Source organism: Balaenoptera borealis (assembly GCF_965194805.1).
Source record: "Balaenoptera borealis genome assembly, chromosome: 8".
NCBI classification, from domain to species: domain Eukaryota; kingdom Metazoa; phylum Chordata; class Mammalia; order Artiodactyla; family Balaenopteridae; genus Balaenoptera; species Balaenoptera borealis.
The window spans coordinates 113,498,836-113,517,336 of NC_138865.1; the positions used below are offsets into that span (position 1 = coordinate 113,498,836).

Sequence of the window (18,501 nt, forward strand, 5' to 3'; positions counted from 1 at the left end):
AGTGGTGGGGCAGTAGGGGCAGGTAAACGTTAATCACACAGGTCCCTGATTTGCGTCTGAAGACCAGGCCCAGTCCCAGGGATGGGGAAGGAGTCCCAGAGATGAGGAAGGAATCCCAGAGGACCGGAGGTTGGAGCTGAGCCCGATGTGACAATGCAGGGCTTTTCGAATCCTGACGTAGTGTGGTATCACTTTAAATATCTGTTTTGCTGTCAGACCAGACATCCTCGTGTTTAGTGTAGACCTGTTGGCACTGGCTTTGTGGGGGTCCTGAGTGAGCACTGAGGCACGTCTCATGCATTATCCCCTCTGTCCCCGCAGCGCCCTCAGGGTAGGGGGCTTGCTTAAGCACTGGGGTGTCAGGTTGGGGTCTGCTGTGCCTAGAGCACTTCTTCCGCCTCCCCCTGCAGCCTCCCATCCTGGGACTCAGGACTGAGCTCACAAGGGCAGAGTTCAGACGTGAACTTCTGCAGGGGTGCCCCTGTAGCCACCTGCCACATTTACGTTGTAGCTCATCTCACTTGGGATGGGAAGAGTTTAGGTTAGTCAACACCTTTACATGCCTGGGTTGTAAAGAAGCTTCTGGGTACTTCTTATCGCTCCACGGAGGGTAGGGCTGCCAAGGCCCAGGCTGTTACACCGGGGCCACTTCCCTAGTCCGACTGTGAGCCAGGCCCGGGCCTTCCCACTCCCTGCTTAGCAGTGGAGCCGGCCACCAGTGTGGATCCGGCCTGCGGGCCCCAGGCTGCGGGCAGCTGCGCTCTGCCCAGATACACACACACACACACACACACACACACGCTCACGCTCATACTCACACTCACACACTCCCCCACCCCCTCTCTTTCTCTGCCTCTTCCTCTCTCTCACCCTCACCTCCCTCCACACCTCCCCTTGGCTGGGGTTGGAGGGCGATACACATTTTCACTTCATTGCAAAGGAGTCGTGGCCTCAGGGCAGAGCTGGGCCTTTGGTTGTCTGTGTTGAACGTTTCTCAGGAGCGGATTGGACGACTGTAGCTGCCAGGGTGAGAAGGAGAGAGGTGAGGGGGGCCTCTGAGGAAGGAGCAGGTCCACTGCCTGCTTTCTCCCTTTGCATTCCTGCACCGGCCTCTTTATCCTACCACGGTGTCTTCTCATTCAGAAAAGGGAAAATTCTAGCAGTGGGGTGAGAGGAGGGAATCATCATTTTCAAACCCTGGAAACAATAGCCTTGATTTAGGGTGCATAACACCCCTTAGTGGAATTTCCAGTAGCCTGGAAAGCCCTTCTGAGCCCCCTGCCTTTTCCGTGGGAGGTTGGACACAGCTCTCTTCCTTCTGAGTCCCAGCCTGTGGTCCCACAGCCTTTGAGTGTTCTGCAGTCTCTATTTTTAAAAATTTATCAAAAATAATGCATTTATTATAGAGAAACCACGTAGGTTTCCTTATTTCTTTGTTCCTATAGCATCTTTTCACATTTTAATCGTCCTGAAATGAGGATGCATCTTAAAATAGGTTTGTGCTTTTTTTTTTTTAAAGATACAGATTTTTTTTTTTAATTTTTATTTATTTATTTATTTATTTATGGCTGTGTTGGGTCTTCGTTGCTGTGCATGCGCTTTCTCCAGCTGTGGCGAGCGGGGGCCACTCTTCATCGCGGTGCGCGGGCCTCTCACCATCGCAGACTCTCCCGTTGCGGAGCACAGGCTGCAGACGCGCAGGCTCAGTAATTGTGGCTCACGGGCCCAGTCGCTCCGCGGCATGTGGGATCCTCCCAGACCAGGGCTCGAACCCATGTCCCCTGCATCAGCAGGCAGACTCTCAACCACTGTGCCACCAGGGAAGCCCGGTTTGTGCATTTTGATATGATATTTCTTTTTTTCCTGAAGGAGTGTTCTTTAAATCCATGGGTGATTCCCAAATGACTATATCTTAGAACTGAGGAAATACAATAAAAGTACAGTTTGGGAAACAAAAATCTTTCAAACATGGAACCCATGGGAGAAAACAAAGCAAAAGGGATCCTTGGGAGTGGGAAGTTGGGACCACTGCTTCAAATTTCATGTTTTCCGAGAAACTTTATGTATGACCATTACGGGGGGAGATGCGGCCAAGGCCTGATCCTGTTGCGTCGTGTTTCTTTCTGTGAGGGTGACATACTTGGAGCAGACGGTCCCTGAGATTGTCCCCATACCACTCCTCCTTCAGATTTCAGGTCAAACATATCCGCATATTTAGAATAAGGACCTTTCTTTTCCCTTTGTTGCACTTGCTAACTTACAATCATTCGGTTTGAAAGAAGGCATTTTTCTTTTGCCAGTTGGCCTTTGGGCTTTCCAGAGGCCCCCTCAGAGAGCGTGGCCGTCGGGGCTCTGGGACTATCCCCGTGTTGCCACCCCCGCACCCCTACCCTGCGCATGTGACAGTCCGAGGTCGTGGGCCTGCTGAGCAGTGTGGATACGGGATGGGGCTGCATCAGGGCTGTTTTGTGTAAAGAATGGAAGTGCTTTCAGCAGTTTGTGAGAACGGCCTGGAGCTTGTCAGATCAAGGACGGCTTCCCAAAGTCTAAGCCTCAGAAGGACGAGCAGGGAGATGCCCAGAGTGCCCTGGTGGGGGGAGGGGTGGCGGCTGCAGAGCTCATCCCCAAAGGGGCGCTGCTCCCAGTCTTCCTGGAGGTCCCCCGTTGGGGTCCAGCCAGGGTGTGGGAGCTTGATTAATACTCTGACCTGTTAGGCCGCTGAGGGAGGAAGCAGCCCAGGCCCTGATGGTCCGTTAACGAGTATCTTGGAGAGAATGGGGAGAGCGCATCCTGGCCGGCCTCCGTCTCCTCTCCTGTGTCCTTGTGAACTCTTCCCACTAATAGCCCCAGCCCCGCAGTCTCATGCACAGGTCCTGTAAGACTCAAATCAAGGCTGGCTTCATCCTTGAATGCTGCTTAGAGGAAAATTTCTGCAGCTGAATACGAGAAGATGGCTCTTTAGACTATAGACAAGCAGCTGAGTCTTTTTTTATTTTCCTGTCATGCGACAGTTTCCGACCTTGACTACCACTCGCAGAGCTTGTACCGAGAAGAAACAGTGAATTTCCCAACTCGCCGCCCCCCCAGTGCCCAGCAGAGTCCCGGCGACGGCAGCCCCTGGCCGGCCTGGGTCCCAGACAGAGCAGGAGGCCGTGCCAGGCTCACGGCGGGCGGTGCCCCTCTCAGGTGGCATTTCACGCCCCATTGGACTTTTTTCTGTACCCTGTACTGTCCCCCGAGTAAGTGGTAATGAGCAACTTAATGTGCTGACTTCTCCAATCCCTTCTTGGTCCATGACAACAAAATTTGCTCTCTTCTCATTAGAACCACTTTTGTCAGGGTGTCTTTAATCAATGGCTTCCCCAGGGACAGTATTTTTAGAAGTTGTATTTTTCACACTCTCCCTTTACCCCTCTTGGAAAATCTCTTCCCAGGGCCTCATGAAATGGACTAATGAGATGCCGCACGAGTCCAGGCCGGAGTTAATTGGTGCAGGTACGAAGAAGCTGCTCCCACACGCCCTCGGCTGCATCCTGCCTCACCTGCTGTCCTTTTCTCCATCTCTTTGGTGTAGGTTGCACAGACAGCAGATGGTGTGGATGCTGACCTCTGGAAAGACGGCTTATTTAAATCCAAGGTTACCAGATACCTATGCTTCACAAGATCATTTTCCAAAGAAAATGTAAGTCTTAGGGCTTTTCTGTTTGCTAAGTGAGCCCAAGTCATTTACATTCCTGTTTGAAATCTCCTCGTTTTTTGGCTGAGGTTTATTTTCATCACTATGTTAATTTATCTGTGGTTTTAGTGAATGGGGTAGAACCAGCAGCCAGCGCTGTGTTTCATTTATTAACAGTATTATTAACCACATACCCAAGTGTACAGTGAATTCCATTAAAACGTGTTCTCTGAAGGAGACTAGGAGATTTCCCTCACAGCTCTTGTCTGCCTGCCTTTCCTCCAAGTAACAAATCACAGGGTAGTACGGAGGTAAGTGTCTTCCAGGGGAGCTGCATTTAAAGCTGACCAACAGATGGGAACATAGCTAGAAGGATGCCACGCGGTCACCCCTCCCCCAGACGTGGCCTTGTTGACTTTTCTCCCCGCGTCTCTCTGACATATGACATTTCACTGTTTCTGCAGGTAGGTGTCCACCACACAGGCAGATTTCTTTTACTGTGTTGTTTTTAATACTTAAGCCCATAAATTAGGAAATTTTAAAGACATCTACTAAAGCTCTTCCAACAAAGTATTCTAATGGGTGGCTTAGAAAAAAGAGAAGTGGCTTTCGTGAGTGTCCACCCTGTGTGAGGCCTGTCCTGGGCACTGTGTAAATATGCCGCTTCTGTCCTCAGACAGGCTCTTGAAGTACTAGCTCCTTTCTGACGTCAGGGAGTTTTCATGCTTGTCCAAGGCCACCTGTCTTCCCTAACTGCAAATAGGGAGCAGTCAGATGTTCATTTTTAAGGTGACATTTTATTTTGGGCCTGAATGCTAAAAAAAAAAAAAAATTGGGTGGGAAATATTTTTATAAGTTTTATTATAACAGTAATACATGTTCATGATTTATAAAGAAAAAATCAAGTTCAAACATCCCCATTCAGAAGCATGGAAGGGGAAAGGCAACGGTCTTTCTCTCCATCACAAACCCCACAGCCCCATGGTCCTATCACGGTCCTCGTGCGTCCCTGCAGCATTTGCTGGCCGTGGACAGTCACACAGTTCTCTGGCCCGCACTCTCTTCCAGCAGCCATTCGTGTTGTTTGTTGGTAAGTCTTTGTTAGGAAAATCATTCCTAACGTACTCAGGGAGAACTCATTGCTTTAATTTTTTCCCACTGATGATGAGAGTAATACATGCTTGCTGTAAAGAACAGAGTTTCTGGTGGAGTAGGGGAAAGTCCTGGCAGCTGAGCCTGCGGTGGGTCTGAGCAGGTCCCTCAGGTCACGGTGCAGCCGAGGAGACCCCAGGAACAGGTCTGAAGGCCGGGTTGCCCTTCCAGACGTGGGGCTCGTGATCTTAGGGGTAGTGCCCCCTTGGCCCCATCCTTCCCTCCTGCGTCCACATCCACATACAGTTCACTCTTGTCCCCTTTGTCCCTGGAGCTTACCTAAACCTTTTTTGAAACTAGTCGTATCCTTAGCTTTTGTCACCTCTTTTCTGCCCATTGGCTACCCTTTCTGCAGAAGGTCCGTGTGTTCACTGCCGCTCGGGGCTGTGAGGACCAACTCCTGAGGGTTGAGCATCTCGTTCACACCCTTACTCTGCCTGGTGGTTTCATGTGTTCACTCCTGGTCTCCACACAGCCTCAGCCTATCCTACTGAAGAGGAGACTGTGGCCGCAGAGCACAGCTACGATCTCATTGGTCATTTTAAAAATTTATTTATTATTTATTTATTATTTATTTTTAGCTGTGTTGGGTCGTCGTTTCTGCGCGAGGGCTTTCTCTAGTTGCGGCAAGCGGGGGCCACTCTTCATTGCGGTGCGCGGGCCTCTCACTATCGCGGCCTCTCTTGTTGCGGAGCACAGGCTCCAGACGCGCAGGCTCAGTAGTTGTGGCTCACGGGCCTAGTTGCTCCGCGGCATGTGGGATCTTCCCAGACCAGGGCTCGAACCCGTGTTCCCTGTATTGGCAGGCAAATTCTCAACCACTGCGCCACCAGGGAAGCCCTCATTGGTCATTTTTGATTGCTGTTTTTATTGCATTTCCTTGAAGGCTGTGGGGTGTCAGTACTCTAGGCCAGAAGAGCCCCTGATCCCTTGGAGTGGGGACAATGACAAGTCTCAAAATGACGGAGAGAGTCACTGGGGCTTGTTAATTTTAGGTGTCACGGGTAAGTGGATGATAGAAAATACACCGATTTAGTCAACATTTGTCGAACGTTCAGGAGATGTTCTTTGAGTGCCTACTATGTGTGTCTTGCTCCATGAGGCCTGGGCAGACGTGGGGAGGTGGGTGTGATGAGGGGATGTAAGATGAGGACAAGGGCAGTGGGAGAATCCTCTGCCCCTCTTTTGAGGCAGTAAGGAAATTAGGTGCATTTTATTTTCAGAAAAAGAATGAATGGGTCCTGTAGTGAGATCCAGAGGGATACAGCTCAAGGGGTGGCAGAGGCCCACTTGCCAGCCCAGGATTAGAGCAGGAATAAGGCATATTTTAATGTTACAGCCGGTCTGTCCCGGCCCTGCTGTCAGAGCCAAGACTTTGCATGACATAATTTTTTACAACTGCAAAGGAGGGATGTGGAATCTCAAGACTGGACAGATTCTTAATTAGGTGACTTGAGACTCCCTGTGTAGGAGTTTGGGGAGACTCCTTTGGAACCTAAATTCCTTCCCCCCAATAATGCTATTAATACAGAAACCTGGCTTTGGAGTGACATTGCTTCCTGGGGAAGGATTGAGATTAATTGCACTTTTCATGCCCTGTACTTTCTGCATTACCTGTAATAATAATGTACATAGATTAGGTAGGGAGGATATTAAACAGAAGAATTTATGAACATTTGAATATTAAGTTGGTTATCTGTGGCTACCTTAAATGCAAGGTTGTCAAAAATAATTACAGTATACTAGCAAATACTGGCTACCAGAGACAATATAAATACCCTGAGTCAGTGCATATTGGGCTTTTGGCATGAATCATTTGCTCAACAAGGATTGGGAATACATTCTTCATATTTATGAGGAGGAAATGAAAGAGAGCACGGGATGGGGGAGGGGAGAGGAACAAGCAAAATTAATGGTGTCGCAGACGTACTGTATTAAACCTGGTGCAGTGGCAGCCCCTGCACGGAGGGACCACACTTGGGCTGCGGGAAGCTGAAACAGTGTAGGCTCCCGTTCCATATGCACAGGAGGGGTTTTTTCATGCTTTTTTTAATGGCTGCACCACTGATGTTCTGGTTTTATGATCAGGGACATTTGTAGAGTGTGGAGTGTGAGGTCGCTAAGTGGTTTGCAGTTGACTTCTGTAAAACCCAACTTGTCAAGTAGAAGACATTTGAGAAGAATATTGATGAACACCCATCCGTCTATGGGGCAGGAAAACATACCCAGTTGTTAATTTCTCAATGCAGAAAACAGTGATGACATGGAAAAGCAACTGCCATGAAAAAGAATTATGATAGATTAGATCAGGTGACTCTGAAAGCAGCTGATGTTTGTGAGTTGGGTTAATGGTTCAAACCCTTCCTCCACAGTCAGAGATTTATTCCGCATTGGTGAGGGTTCCGCTTTCCACTTGCTGCGCTGGTCTGTGCATTGTTTTCCTGAGACCCAGCTACCTGAAATGTAATAATATTAAATCCTCAGCAAATACCATATTTCTAGAGAAACGGTTTTGTGACCACAGTGCCGAAAAACCACTGGTCATAGTTTACACTTGACATTTTGACCTTCATGGCTAAATTTCAAGAATTTATTTCATTTGTGTACTTTTGGTTTATAATACGTTTATTAAATATACTTTTAATATATCTATTGATATTGTTTAGATTCATCATCCAAGCAAATCCAATTTGATTTCTGATTCTGAGTGGCCCGCCCAGTTAAAAATGTACCAAAAAAATTAATTTATTCAGCAGATAATTATTGAGCACCTACTGTGTGCCCAGATCTATGCTAGGCTTGGATATATAGTAGTAGCAGAGATAGTTTTGGTCCTCATGGCTCTCAAACTCTAGTGGGGAAGCAGATATTAAATAAAAACCTCACAAATATGTCATTATAAATTGATATGAGGGAAAATTGAGAGGGCCGGGAGAGAACATAGCGTAGAGTTTAGATGGTAGGAATTCCCTGACTGGCTTTCAGGGATGGTGTTGGCACTGCGCAGGACGGGGTGGGGCACAGAGACGGAGGGGCACGCCCTTCTCCGAGCAGGACGGGAACGACGCCTGATGAGTTGCTGTGCAGGGCAAGGTGGTGGGGTCGTCCAGGAATGCAGAACAGGTAAACTGAGAGTGTGCTCATGGGGACTTGTGGGGATGAGGCACTTCTGGAAGGTGAGCATTCCAAGTGCATTGCTAGTATCCTAACAGGAGAGATTTGGGATCAGAAGGCATCATTCTTTTTTTAACTGAAGAATTTAATGAAATCTCCGAGGTGGGCCCACATATCTAAGTTGTAGGGTAGATCGCTTTAGAGCTTGTTTCCAGCTTGAAATGTGGGCTGCGAGTGCCAGTGCGTTTGCAGAGAATTCTCTCTTGCAATTACAGGATGGCGTGCTGTCTTCGAAGATATTTTTGCACTGGTTACGGAAACTGCGCACTGTGGACCCCGTGCACTACCACTAAGTAGCAGCTATAAGAGGCCCTTGTGCATGTCATTTTAGAAGGTGTGTAGTATTAGGCAGCAGGGCTTTTCACTGTGTATTAGTTTATGATTCGTGGGGTTTTACAGAATGTGTCTAGCCACCGAAATGTGTGTCAGTATGCAGACTGGCGATCACTTAGGAGTGTGATTGGTTCTCTGTTAGGCCGAGATGCAGCTCTCCCTGTGCAGCGACCACCCCAGGAATGTGCTCTTTCTAAACCTGCTGCCCCAACAGCTGATGCTCAGGGCTGAGTGGCCGCGTGGTCCCGCGACGTGTGTGCACAGCTGCCCTCTGCTGGGTTATGTCTCAAGCATCTCCTGGGTTGCTCATCTTGCTAACCAAGGCCACATCTGAGTAAGTGGCTTTGAGGTTCCGCAGATGAAACTCCTCCCCGGGGGCCACCAGAGTCCCTGTGTAACTGCTGGGGAACATTAAATGACACCTACTCTAATTAACCTGCTGTCGTAAAGCTGCACAAGTCTTGTGTTAAATATGCATTTTGAAGCCAAAATGGCAAACCCACCACAGGCGTGTTCAGATTAATCATCTGTATCTCTTTTCTTTCTTCCCAAGAGCCATTTAGGGAACGTGTTAGTGGACATGAAGCTCATCGACATCAAGGACACTCTGCCTGTCGGCTTCATCCCGATTCAGGAGACGGTGGACACACGTGAGTCACCCCTTACTACTTCTTGTCACGATGAGAATTTTCTTCCTCCAGGTATTATATTTTTAGACATTTTTATGTGCGTTTTTCTTCAGAAACATTTTAGGAGGCCTTACTGCGTGCCCCAAATAAACTCTGCTGCTTTTGACATATGCCTGACTTGGTTCTCCAAGGAGTTTTCAGCGTTCTGGGTAGCGGCATGTAAATGAGCAGAACAGTGCTCCCTGCTGAATCGGCTCACTCAGGAAGGGGACAGCGAAGCCGGTTATAGTTTGTCCTTAGCCCGTTCTCCGGTGCTGCTGAAGCCAAGCTTGGCAGGAGACCCAGAGGCAAAAGGAAATAACCAAAAGCACACAGGGACCACAAGTGCAATAATATCCCCATTTTTGGCTCTTGGAGCGCACAAGAAAAGTCAGAACCAGAAAGACTGCAACTTAGAGTCCTCAGGATTCGAAATTGAGGGAAGACTCTGATCGCTGAGCAACACAGAGCGGAAGTGAGTGGCTGACACGTCGGAAGCTTCTTCAGGATCCTGGGGCACTTCGGGGTTCTTGTCGTGCACGCCAGTTATTAAATAGAGCTGGAAACCTCTGGGTAGTTGAGCCTCCTCATTTTGATGTGCTATAACTTGTTTTATTTTAAATTACTAATGACCAATGTTAGGATATCCACAACAGTGATGCAGTAAATAAAAAACAAATACAGAGAATCCTTTCTTTATGACACATGATCCATTTATGAAACTCTGCATTTCACTTTTTGTCACACATACTTTATTTTTCCATAGTTAGCCCCATTTTGGACCTACTTTTTTTTTTTTTTTTTTTGCTGTTTTCTTACAAGCATTTCTTATGGACCAGACTTTTCGTAACCCCACATAGCTGTTATTTTAATGAAACAAGTGGATTCCATTGTGTAGCCTACTTTTCTTAATACGCTCCTCACTTTTGGACATTGGGCTGCTTTTGTTTGTTACTGACATGTATTAGCTAATAATTGTGATAGTTGGTATTTAGTATGTCTTTACTGTATGCTAAATGCTCTACATACCTGATCTCATTTAATCTTCGGAAGACCCCTATTTGGAGATGGGTATTATTATACCCATTTCACATATGAGAAAAATGAGGCACAGTAACAACTTAGGTATTAAAGAGCTTATCCAAGGTTACACATCTAGAAGTGGGGGAATGACTAGATTACACACACAAGCGTGACTCCCCACACTTTTAACCATAGTGCCACTCTGTAAAAGCATGTGTTTAAGCACCTTGTACCGATAGATTTTATATATTTATGTATTGGAGTTTTGGGATAACAGCTTTCTTGAGGTATAATTCACATACCATACAATTTACCCATTTAAAGTTACAATCCAACGGTTTTTCGCAGAGCTGTGCAACCCTTACCACAATCAATTTTTTATTGAAGTATAGTTGATTTAAACAAATGTGTTCTTTTGCATGTGAGTATCCAGTTGTTCCAGCACCATTTGTTGAAAAGACTGTTCTTTCCCCCATTGAATTGTCTCAGCATCCTTGTTGAATACCAATTGACTGTAAGCATGAAGGTTTGTTTCTGGTCTCCGAGTTCTCTTCCATTGATCTATATATGTCTCTCCTTATGCCGGAACCACACAGTCTTGGTTACTGGAGCTTTGTAGCAGGTATTGAAACCAAGTGGTGTGAGTCCTCCAACTTTGTTCTTCTTTGTCAGGATGATTTTGGCTATTCTGGGTCCCTCAAATTTCCATATGACTTCTAACATTAGTCAGTTTCTGCAAAGAAGCCAGCTGGGATTTTGATAGGAATGGTGTTGAACCTGTAGATCAGTTTGAACATGTATAGATTTTGAATGATTTCCTTGTGATATGTTTACAAGTACTTGAGGCTGCTGGGTCATATGTCCTCTACGGCCTGCTCCCAACCTTCCTCTACAATAGAGGTCCCCAAGCTTTTTGGCACCAGGGACCGGTTTCGTGGAGGACGGTTTTTGTCGGGGGGAGAGGAGGATGGTTCAGGCAGTAATGCAAGCGATGGGCAGCGGCAGACGAAGCTTTGCTCTCCCGCCGCTCACCTCCTGCTGTGCGGCCTGGTTCCTAACAGGCTGAGGGCCGGTACCGGTCTGTGGCCCGGGAGTTCGGGACCCCTGCTCTGCAACGTACCTCTTACCTTCAAGCACCCCATGCTTTATCCAGACCGAGCCACTTGCTGTGCCCTCTTCATGCTCCTTTCTTTTCTGACTCCATGTATTTGCATTGTTGTTTGCCCTGCCTGAATGCCCCTGCCCTCAACTCTGACTGTCCACACCCCATGTCTTTCAAGGGTGAGCTCAAGACAGCGTGAAACAGCCTCTGATCCCTAGACGTGAGTCTGAAGCAAGCAAGCTCTCCTCTCCACAGTCAGCTACAATGGATGTGTGTCTACTGTGGGCACCGCAGGCTTTGGGGTATAAAGATGAGCCTAGGAAAAGAACCCACAAGGAGCTTATTAGTCGAGCGGGTGGCTATAATCAGTCGGAGGTCAGGGTCCCCGTCTGCCTTCTTTACTGCTTTTCACCTGCCTGGCACAGCACACATGTGTTGACGGGAGGGCGGAGAGTAAGCAAATGCCAGTAACAGTGGTGGGAAGCCAAAGGGAGTGGTTGATTCTGCTTCTGAGTTCCCATCTTTACCTCTGTTAGGACAGACTGCACCAGGCATAATGGGAAGAACTTGGGCTCTGGAGTCAAACTCTCCGAACACTGAGTCTGGCTCTGCCACTTACAAATGAGGGACCCTGGGCAAATGACTTCAGCCCCCTGGGCCTCAGTTTCCTCAGATGGGGGGGGATATTTGCCTGTTTTCTTCATGTCTTTGCCACTTACTTTCTTCGAGGGCAAGATCCGTGTTTAATTCATCTTTGAATCACCTAAGGTACCTGCCATACACAGTGCCTTGATCAGAGGATGGGCTCAATACAGATAAGCTTTATTATCCTCTGTTGCCAAATTAACTTCCAGAAATACCAGTTCATGTTGCCGCTAATGATACCGGCTTGTACCTGCTTTCCACCGGCCTGCCAGCATAGGCTTTACATTTTTTATTTAGTTTTACTATCTAATTTTATTTAATTTTCACTTATTATTTATTAGCAAAACTGAATATTTTCACAAGTGTTTGCTTGCTACTTTTGCTTATTCTTATATGAATGGTCTCTTTAAGAACTAAAATTGCCTTGTAGACTTTTTGTATGTATTTCCTACTTTTCCCCTGTGTTTTTCTTAGTTTTAAAATTTGCATTGTCGTTCGTTTTTGACAACTAAGTGGCTTAAAGTGTCTTTATATTGATATACTATAGAGCCAAGGGAGTTCTCATTCTGTGTTTCCCTCTCAATTTGTTGAACCAGTTGAGCGAGGAGGCCCAGGGCCGAGTCCTGGTCTAGCTGCCGTGGGGCCCCAGTGATCCTGGGAAGTCCCCCCACCGTGTCTGGGGGTGCATTGGTTGCTGCCCCATGGACATTCTGAGGTCGGGCCCTGGCACCTCCAACAAATGTCTTATCACACAGGAAGGGTGAGTTTAGGGTCGCCTATTCATTTAGGTTCATGCGGTCATTCCTGGAGCCTTTACCCAGGGACAGGTGAGCTCAAGCTGACCAGATGAACCTGTGGTCAGCTCTGTGATGTTTGAGAGCATTTAGGGTCCTGATTTTATAAAATCAGCCAGAAAGATGAGACTCCTGTAGTTAATTTAAAATACGGTTTGTTGCAATCTGTATAGCACTTAAAAACTGGAAGACTGTTTGTTTTAGTAAAGTGCTGTGTCCTTTCTCCGTGTTCATTAGCATGACTGAACACATTTCTGTGGACTCTGTATGTTTGCTTAAAATCAGGCCTGTTTAAGCATGTGTAATTAGTGGCTCCATCTCTTACCCCGAGTTTGCTGTAGATGGAAGAATGGAGCAAAGAGCAGCTGGCAAAGCAAGTACACAAAATACCTGCATCTTATTTTACTTTGAGGAAAGTTCTCTCCTCCTTCACGCTTTCAAAGGCCTGATCTTATCAGCTCATAGTTTTTGAAGCTGCAGGGTTGCTGTGGACAGTTTACCCCCAGTTACCACCCCTACCTTCTTGGATACAATATTTGGGGTCTGGATTCAGTATCCAGTATTATTACTCATAGCTGGTAGATCTGATCTAGCCCTCAGTTTCCTCACTAGGAAAAGAACCCACAAAGTTTCTGAGTTTCCATCTGGTTCCCCCCAAATATCAGCACCTGATTCTAATCTCCCCTTGGTAAAATCAAGACCAGCAGCAGGACTGCACTTCCCTCTTCATCCTGCTCCCTGATTTAAATGTGCTTATTTCCTGCCACAGAACTGAAAGGTCTTGAAAATCAATGCCAAACACTGACACGAATTGTGTGCCAGAGGCTTACTTACAATCATACGGTAAGAACATCCATGGCCGCTCTTTACTGAGCACTTACTGTGTGCCAGGCACTGGGCTAAGGGAAGCACATGTGTCATCGCATTTCATCCACCCAGTGTCCCTATGGCCTCAGGTTTCATTAACTCCCTTTTACCGATAAGTCACTTGCCTAAGATTATGGTGCTGGGTAATGGTGGAGTTGGAATTTCAATCCAGATCTATCCGACTCATGTACCGAATGGCTGCAGCTGATTGAAAGTCATGTTTAAAAACCACAAATGAGGGCTTCCCTGGTGGCGCAGTGGTTGGGAGTCTGCCTGCCAATGCAGGGGACACGGGTTCGAGCCCTGGTCTGGGAAGATCCCACATGCCGCGGAGCGACTGGGCCCGTGAGCCACAGCTACTGAGCCTGCGCGTCTGGAGCCCGTGCTCCGCAACAAGAGAGGTCTCGATAATGAGAGGCCCGCGCACCGCGATGAAGAGTGGCCCCCACTTGCCACAACTAGAGAAAGCCCTCGCACAGAAACGAAGACCCGACACAGCCATAAATAAATAAAAATAAATAAATAAAAATTAAAAAAAAAAAAAAAAACCACAAATGAACAAACAAAAAACACGTGGGTGGTTGTTCACCTCTGGCAGTTGCTGGGGTACCAACTCATCACTCTAAGACTTGATAAATAAGAGAAAAGAATCACATATTTATCTCTCCTTTCCTATAACAAAGCATGTTTCAGGGAGACCAGGTAGTTGAAAAATAAGATGTTTTTTATATAGAAAAATTCCAGCTAATAAATGCAGAAGGCATGACAGAAAATCACTATGTTGACGACTTTAATGAGATTATGAATCTAGGCAACAGTCATCAGGGGATGAGAAAACCTCATGAACATGGTTGTTGGGGACTTTATAACTGAGGTACCAACAGCAGTGGAACCTACCGAGGGCGGCCCAGCTGAGCTCCAGGCCGCATGTGTGACACCATCGGATGTACGTTGCATCACCTGTGAAGTGCTCCTGCCTAATCGGAATCGAATCGAGCCTTTCACTCTGCCGGTTTACAGGAAGTACAGGGGGTGACCTGAGTTCTCCATCCTATCAGTGCCCTGAAGATAAAGGGAAGGTGGAGAGGTTGCCACAGAACAAGAGACCTAACAACCAAATGCAGTGCACAGACAGTGTTTGGGTCTTGGTGCAGACAAACCAACAGTTAAATGACACTTTTGAGATAATGGAGAAAACTTGAGTATAGACTCTTGGATGATATTAAGGAATCATTGTTCATTTTGTTAGGAACGATAATGGTCATGGTAAAAAAAACAAAAACAAAAACAGCCTGCCATGGATGCCTACTGAGATATTGGTGGGTGACGTGACATGGTGTTGGGGAGTCATTCTAAATCTCCAGCAAAGCTGAAGGGGGCGGGGGAAGGAGATGAAACCAGCTCGCCCATTGTTGACAGTGTTAAAACCGGATGATGGGAACATGTGGATTCATCTTACTGTTCTCTCTGTTTGGGGGGAATGTTTGAAAATTTCTGTAATAAAAAGTGAAAAAGGACTTCCCTGGTGGTCCAGCGGTTGAGACTCCGCACTTCCAACTGCAGGGGGCACGGGTTAGATCCCTGGTTCGGGGAACTAAGATCCCGCATGCCGTGTGGCATGGCCAAAAAGTAAAAATTTAAAATATAAATAAATAAAAAAATGTTTTAAAAAGTGAAAAAAAAGACCATGTAGTGAAATGTGTTGACACTCAGGGTGTCCGTGTGTTTGTATCTGACGGCTGGAGCAGCGAGCAGGTTGTAGTCGCGGGTTTATTCCAGGATGCTCCTTGCAGAGGTGTGTGTGCCCTGTGGGCCCCTTCTCGGCAGGGGATGTCGGGGGTCAGGCCCCGAATGCAGAGCGGGGTGACTGGGCCTGTCCTCTGCAGCCCTGCGCCCAGCCCTTCTTTCGGGCAACTTGGATGGCTGGTCACTTCCACTGCCAGGAAGGGAACGTGACAGGAGACATGGTGTTGAAAACGGAGATGTGGGCCCCTCTGGAAGACTCACCCCTTTTCTTGTCCTTTCCTTCAGAGGAAGTGGCTTTTAGGAAGAAGAGGCTGTGCATTAAATTCATCCCACGGGATTCAACCGAAGCTGCCATTTGTGACATTCGGATCATGGGCCGGACCAAGCAGGCCCCCCCTCAGTACACGTTCATTGGGTAAGTCTCAGCGACCCCAGTCTCATCTCTCCTGTCTGCCGCGAGTGCTCAGGTCACCCCTGCGGACCGGGTCCTGAGACCTTCTGTGTGACCCGTGGGCTCAGCCGTCTGCCTCTCATCAGCCTCTGGCCTTAGCTCTCCTTGCTGCCCTTCCTACCCGGGAGGCCGCTGGTTCAGGACACCACGCTCCTGACCAGTATTCAGAAGTTCTAGAATTCATTCGCCTTGGTCTTGATTGATCTCACTGGGGTCATGTGCACCCTGAGCCCGTCACTGCTGCCTGGAAAATGTCAATCTCTGATTGACCAAGTCTGAGCTGAAAGTGGGGTCAGCTCCTTTGGAACTCAGGCACTGGGAATGAGGGGTGGCTGCTCCCCGAATACGGAGGGAAGGTAAAGAGTCAGGAGAGGGATGAAGGGATGCTGGATGTCCAAAAGATAATAGATGTTCACCCATTGTACTCAGTCAACTGAAATTCGGGTCTCTCGAATTAATAGTGTGGTAGAGGGTTTTCGGCCTCTTGGCCATGTGCCTCTCCCTGGCCGGCTTTGCAATCTTCTTGCTTATCCCTGTGGGTCCCTACATCATGGATGCGTTCTCCTACTTGGCTTTCGAGGTCGGCCTCCTGGATCTTGCTCATTTTAGCCCAGACCCTCCTCTTTACTCGAAAAGCCACGGCCTTTCCTTGAAGGCTGCTCACGGACTGGGTGATAGAGAGAGAGATAGAGCTGCGGTGTTTGCTTGAAGCACATGGGGAGTGGGTGTCACAGAGGTTATTTTCATCTTGGTGCACGATAGCTTGTTTGGACTCTTCAACTATGGAATCTGATTCTCTGTCTCAAGATTTTGTGGTCCTTAAGAAGGACTCAGGCTTCCCTGGTGGCGCAGTGGTTAAGAATCCGCCTGCCAATGCAGGGGACAAGGGTTCAAGCCCTGGTCCAGGAAGATCCCACATGCCATGGAGCAACTAAGCTCGTGTGCCACAACTACTGAGCCTGTGCTCTAGAGCCTCTGAGCCACAGCTGCTGAAGCCCGGGCACCTAGAACCCATGCTTTGCAGCAAGAGAAGCCACCTCAATGAGAAGCCCGTGCACAGCAACGAAGAGTAGCCCCCGCTCGCCGCAACTAGAGAAAGCCCGTGCGCAGCAACAAAGACCCAACGCAGCCATAAATTAATTAATTAATTAATTATTTTAAAAAAGGACTCTATGATCATACCCTTTCTACACACTCAAAAATCCTGTTTTGCAACATGGTTTAAAGTCATTATGGAAACAGGATTATGGAAGTAGAAAATAGGTAAGAAAATAACCATACTTCAGGTATCTTAGAAACAGCCATTTACATACAAATAGTAGAAACCAACAATTTAATAATTACTACATGTATTATGTATATTCAGTTGCTATGTGTATTCAGTCCTTTAAAATTACACACTATGCTACTTTAAAAGATTCAATTTTTAACCAATTTAAACAATTCTAAAGAATAGATTCTTACCATATATGTCTTGGTAATCAAAACTAGAATCCTTTTTTATATCATTTTGAAAAGATTGCTAAATAAAGTATATTTTTGTTTCATCTTGGGGCAAAAATTCTTTTCCAGAGGAAGACAATTCCAGTGTTATTTTTAAGGAAAGAGAATTCAGTGTTCAGAACTCTGTCACTTCTTCTTAAAAATGGGCACAGTTCCACAGGTTACTTTGCAAAGGTCTGGGGTTGTCAGACTGGGAACAGGTCCTCCAAGGCCTGACTGTGGCCTGATACCGGGAGGTGGCAAAATCAGTGCAGCTGATTGGAGTCAACCATCTGATAAGACACGGCTGTGGTTCAGAATAGTTCTGCAGTGTACTGAGAGGCTACCAGAAGAATCCTCTGAACAAATCTGTTCTCATTTTTTTGGAGAGATGATCTTCCTCTACATCCCAGTGTGTAGTTCTGTGGGGCAGCTGAGCAGTTGGACGTTGATGTGGCTAAAATAATCCTGTTACAGTTCCTGCGAGTATGCCTGTCTCATAAACACTTGTGACCGTGGGGCATGGGGCCGGGCTGCGGGGGTGTGTGCAGATCAAGTAACAGGAACCCTGACGTGGCATCCGTCGGGCCCTGTTGTCACCACCCTTAGTTGTGGTGGTTCATGGGGCACATGCCTCGGGCTCTGTGAAGATGTCTCCCAGACTGACCCTGAGAATGAGGCTGACTACAGGTGACACCAGGCAGTGAGGAGCTTTATCCTGGAGGTGGGGGGGCGCGGCACGGCATGGAGCTGGGTGGGGCTAGTTCTCCCCATAGTTAAACACCAGGCACACGTGTCAGCCCAGTGCTCTATCTGTCTCACTCTAACCACACAAAGAACTTGAAGCGGATGATCGCACAAACACCCACAATGAAATGGCAGAATACAAAGAATTTTGCAGACCGAGAACCAAGGAAAATGTTGATAGCATATAGTAGGAAGGCAGGAGGCCCAGGGGTGGGGGAAGAAGACGGCCATGTCAGACGGGCCTGCTGAGTTGGGACAGTTGCCATCACGTTAGGCTTTGAACTGTGAAGCCCAGAGCACAAAGGGAGGTGATGTAACCCACCTTCATGGGCGAGCATCGATTCCCTGGCGTCTGAGGCTATGATTCTCTTAAATGAGTTGGTTTGCTTTGTAGCTCAGGTGATTTTATGTTAAACGGTGCCATGAAGATTTCTCTTTTCTCCTAAAGGGAGTTGAACAGCATGGGGATCTGGTATCGAATGGGCAGAGTACCAAGAAATCACGACTCATCTCAACCCACGACGCCTTCCCAGTCATCAGCTGCTTCCACCCCAGCCCCCAACCTTCCCAGGTGAGGCCCCGTCAGTGGCATCTTGTTCTGTTATGCATGTCACAGAGTCATGTGGTCTTGGGTCCCACCG

General features: G+C 47.5%; 1 protein-coding gene across 5 annotated transcripts in view; it reads left to right on the top strand.

The window, feature by feature from the left end:
* The window catches only part of MVB12B (multivesicular body subunit 12B), a 213,123-nt gene that overhangs the window by 60,811 nt on the left and 133,811 nt on the right, over positions 1–18,501 (top strand). For all 5 annotated transcript variants that reach the window (XM_082403347.1, XM_082403350.1, XM_082403349.1 and 2 more), the window contains 4 exons: positions 3,575–3,682; positions 8,889–8,985; positions 15,466–15,595; positions 18,309–18,431. In XM_082403347.1, coding sequence (XP_082259473.1) covers positions 3,575–3,682; positions 8,889–8,985; positions 15,466–15,595; positions 18,309–18,431 — 458 coding nt within the window. The remainder of the gene's footprint in view (positions 1–3,574; positions 3,683–8,888; positions 8,986–15,465; positions 15,596–18,308; positions 18,432–18,501) is intronic.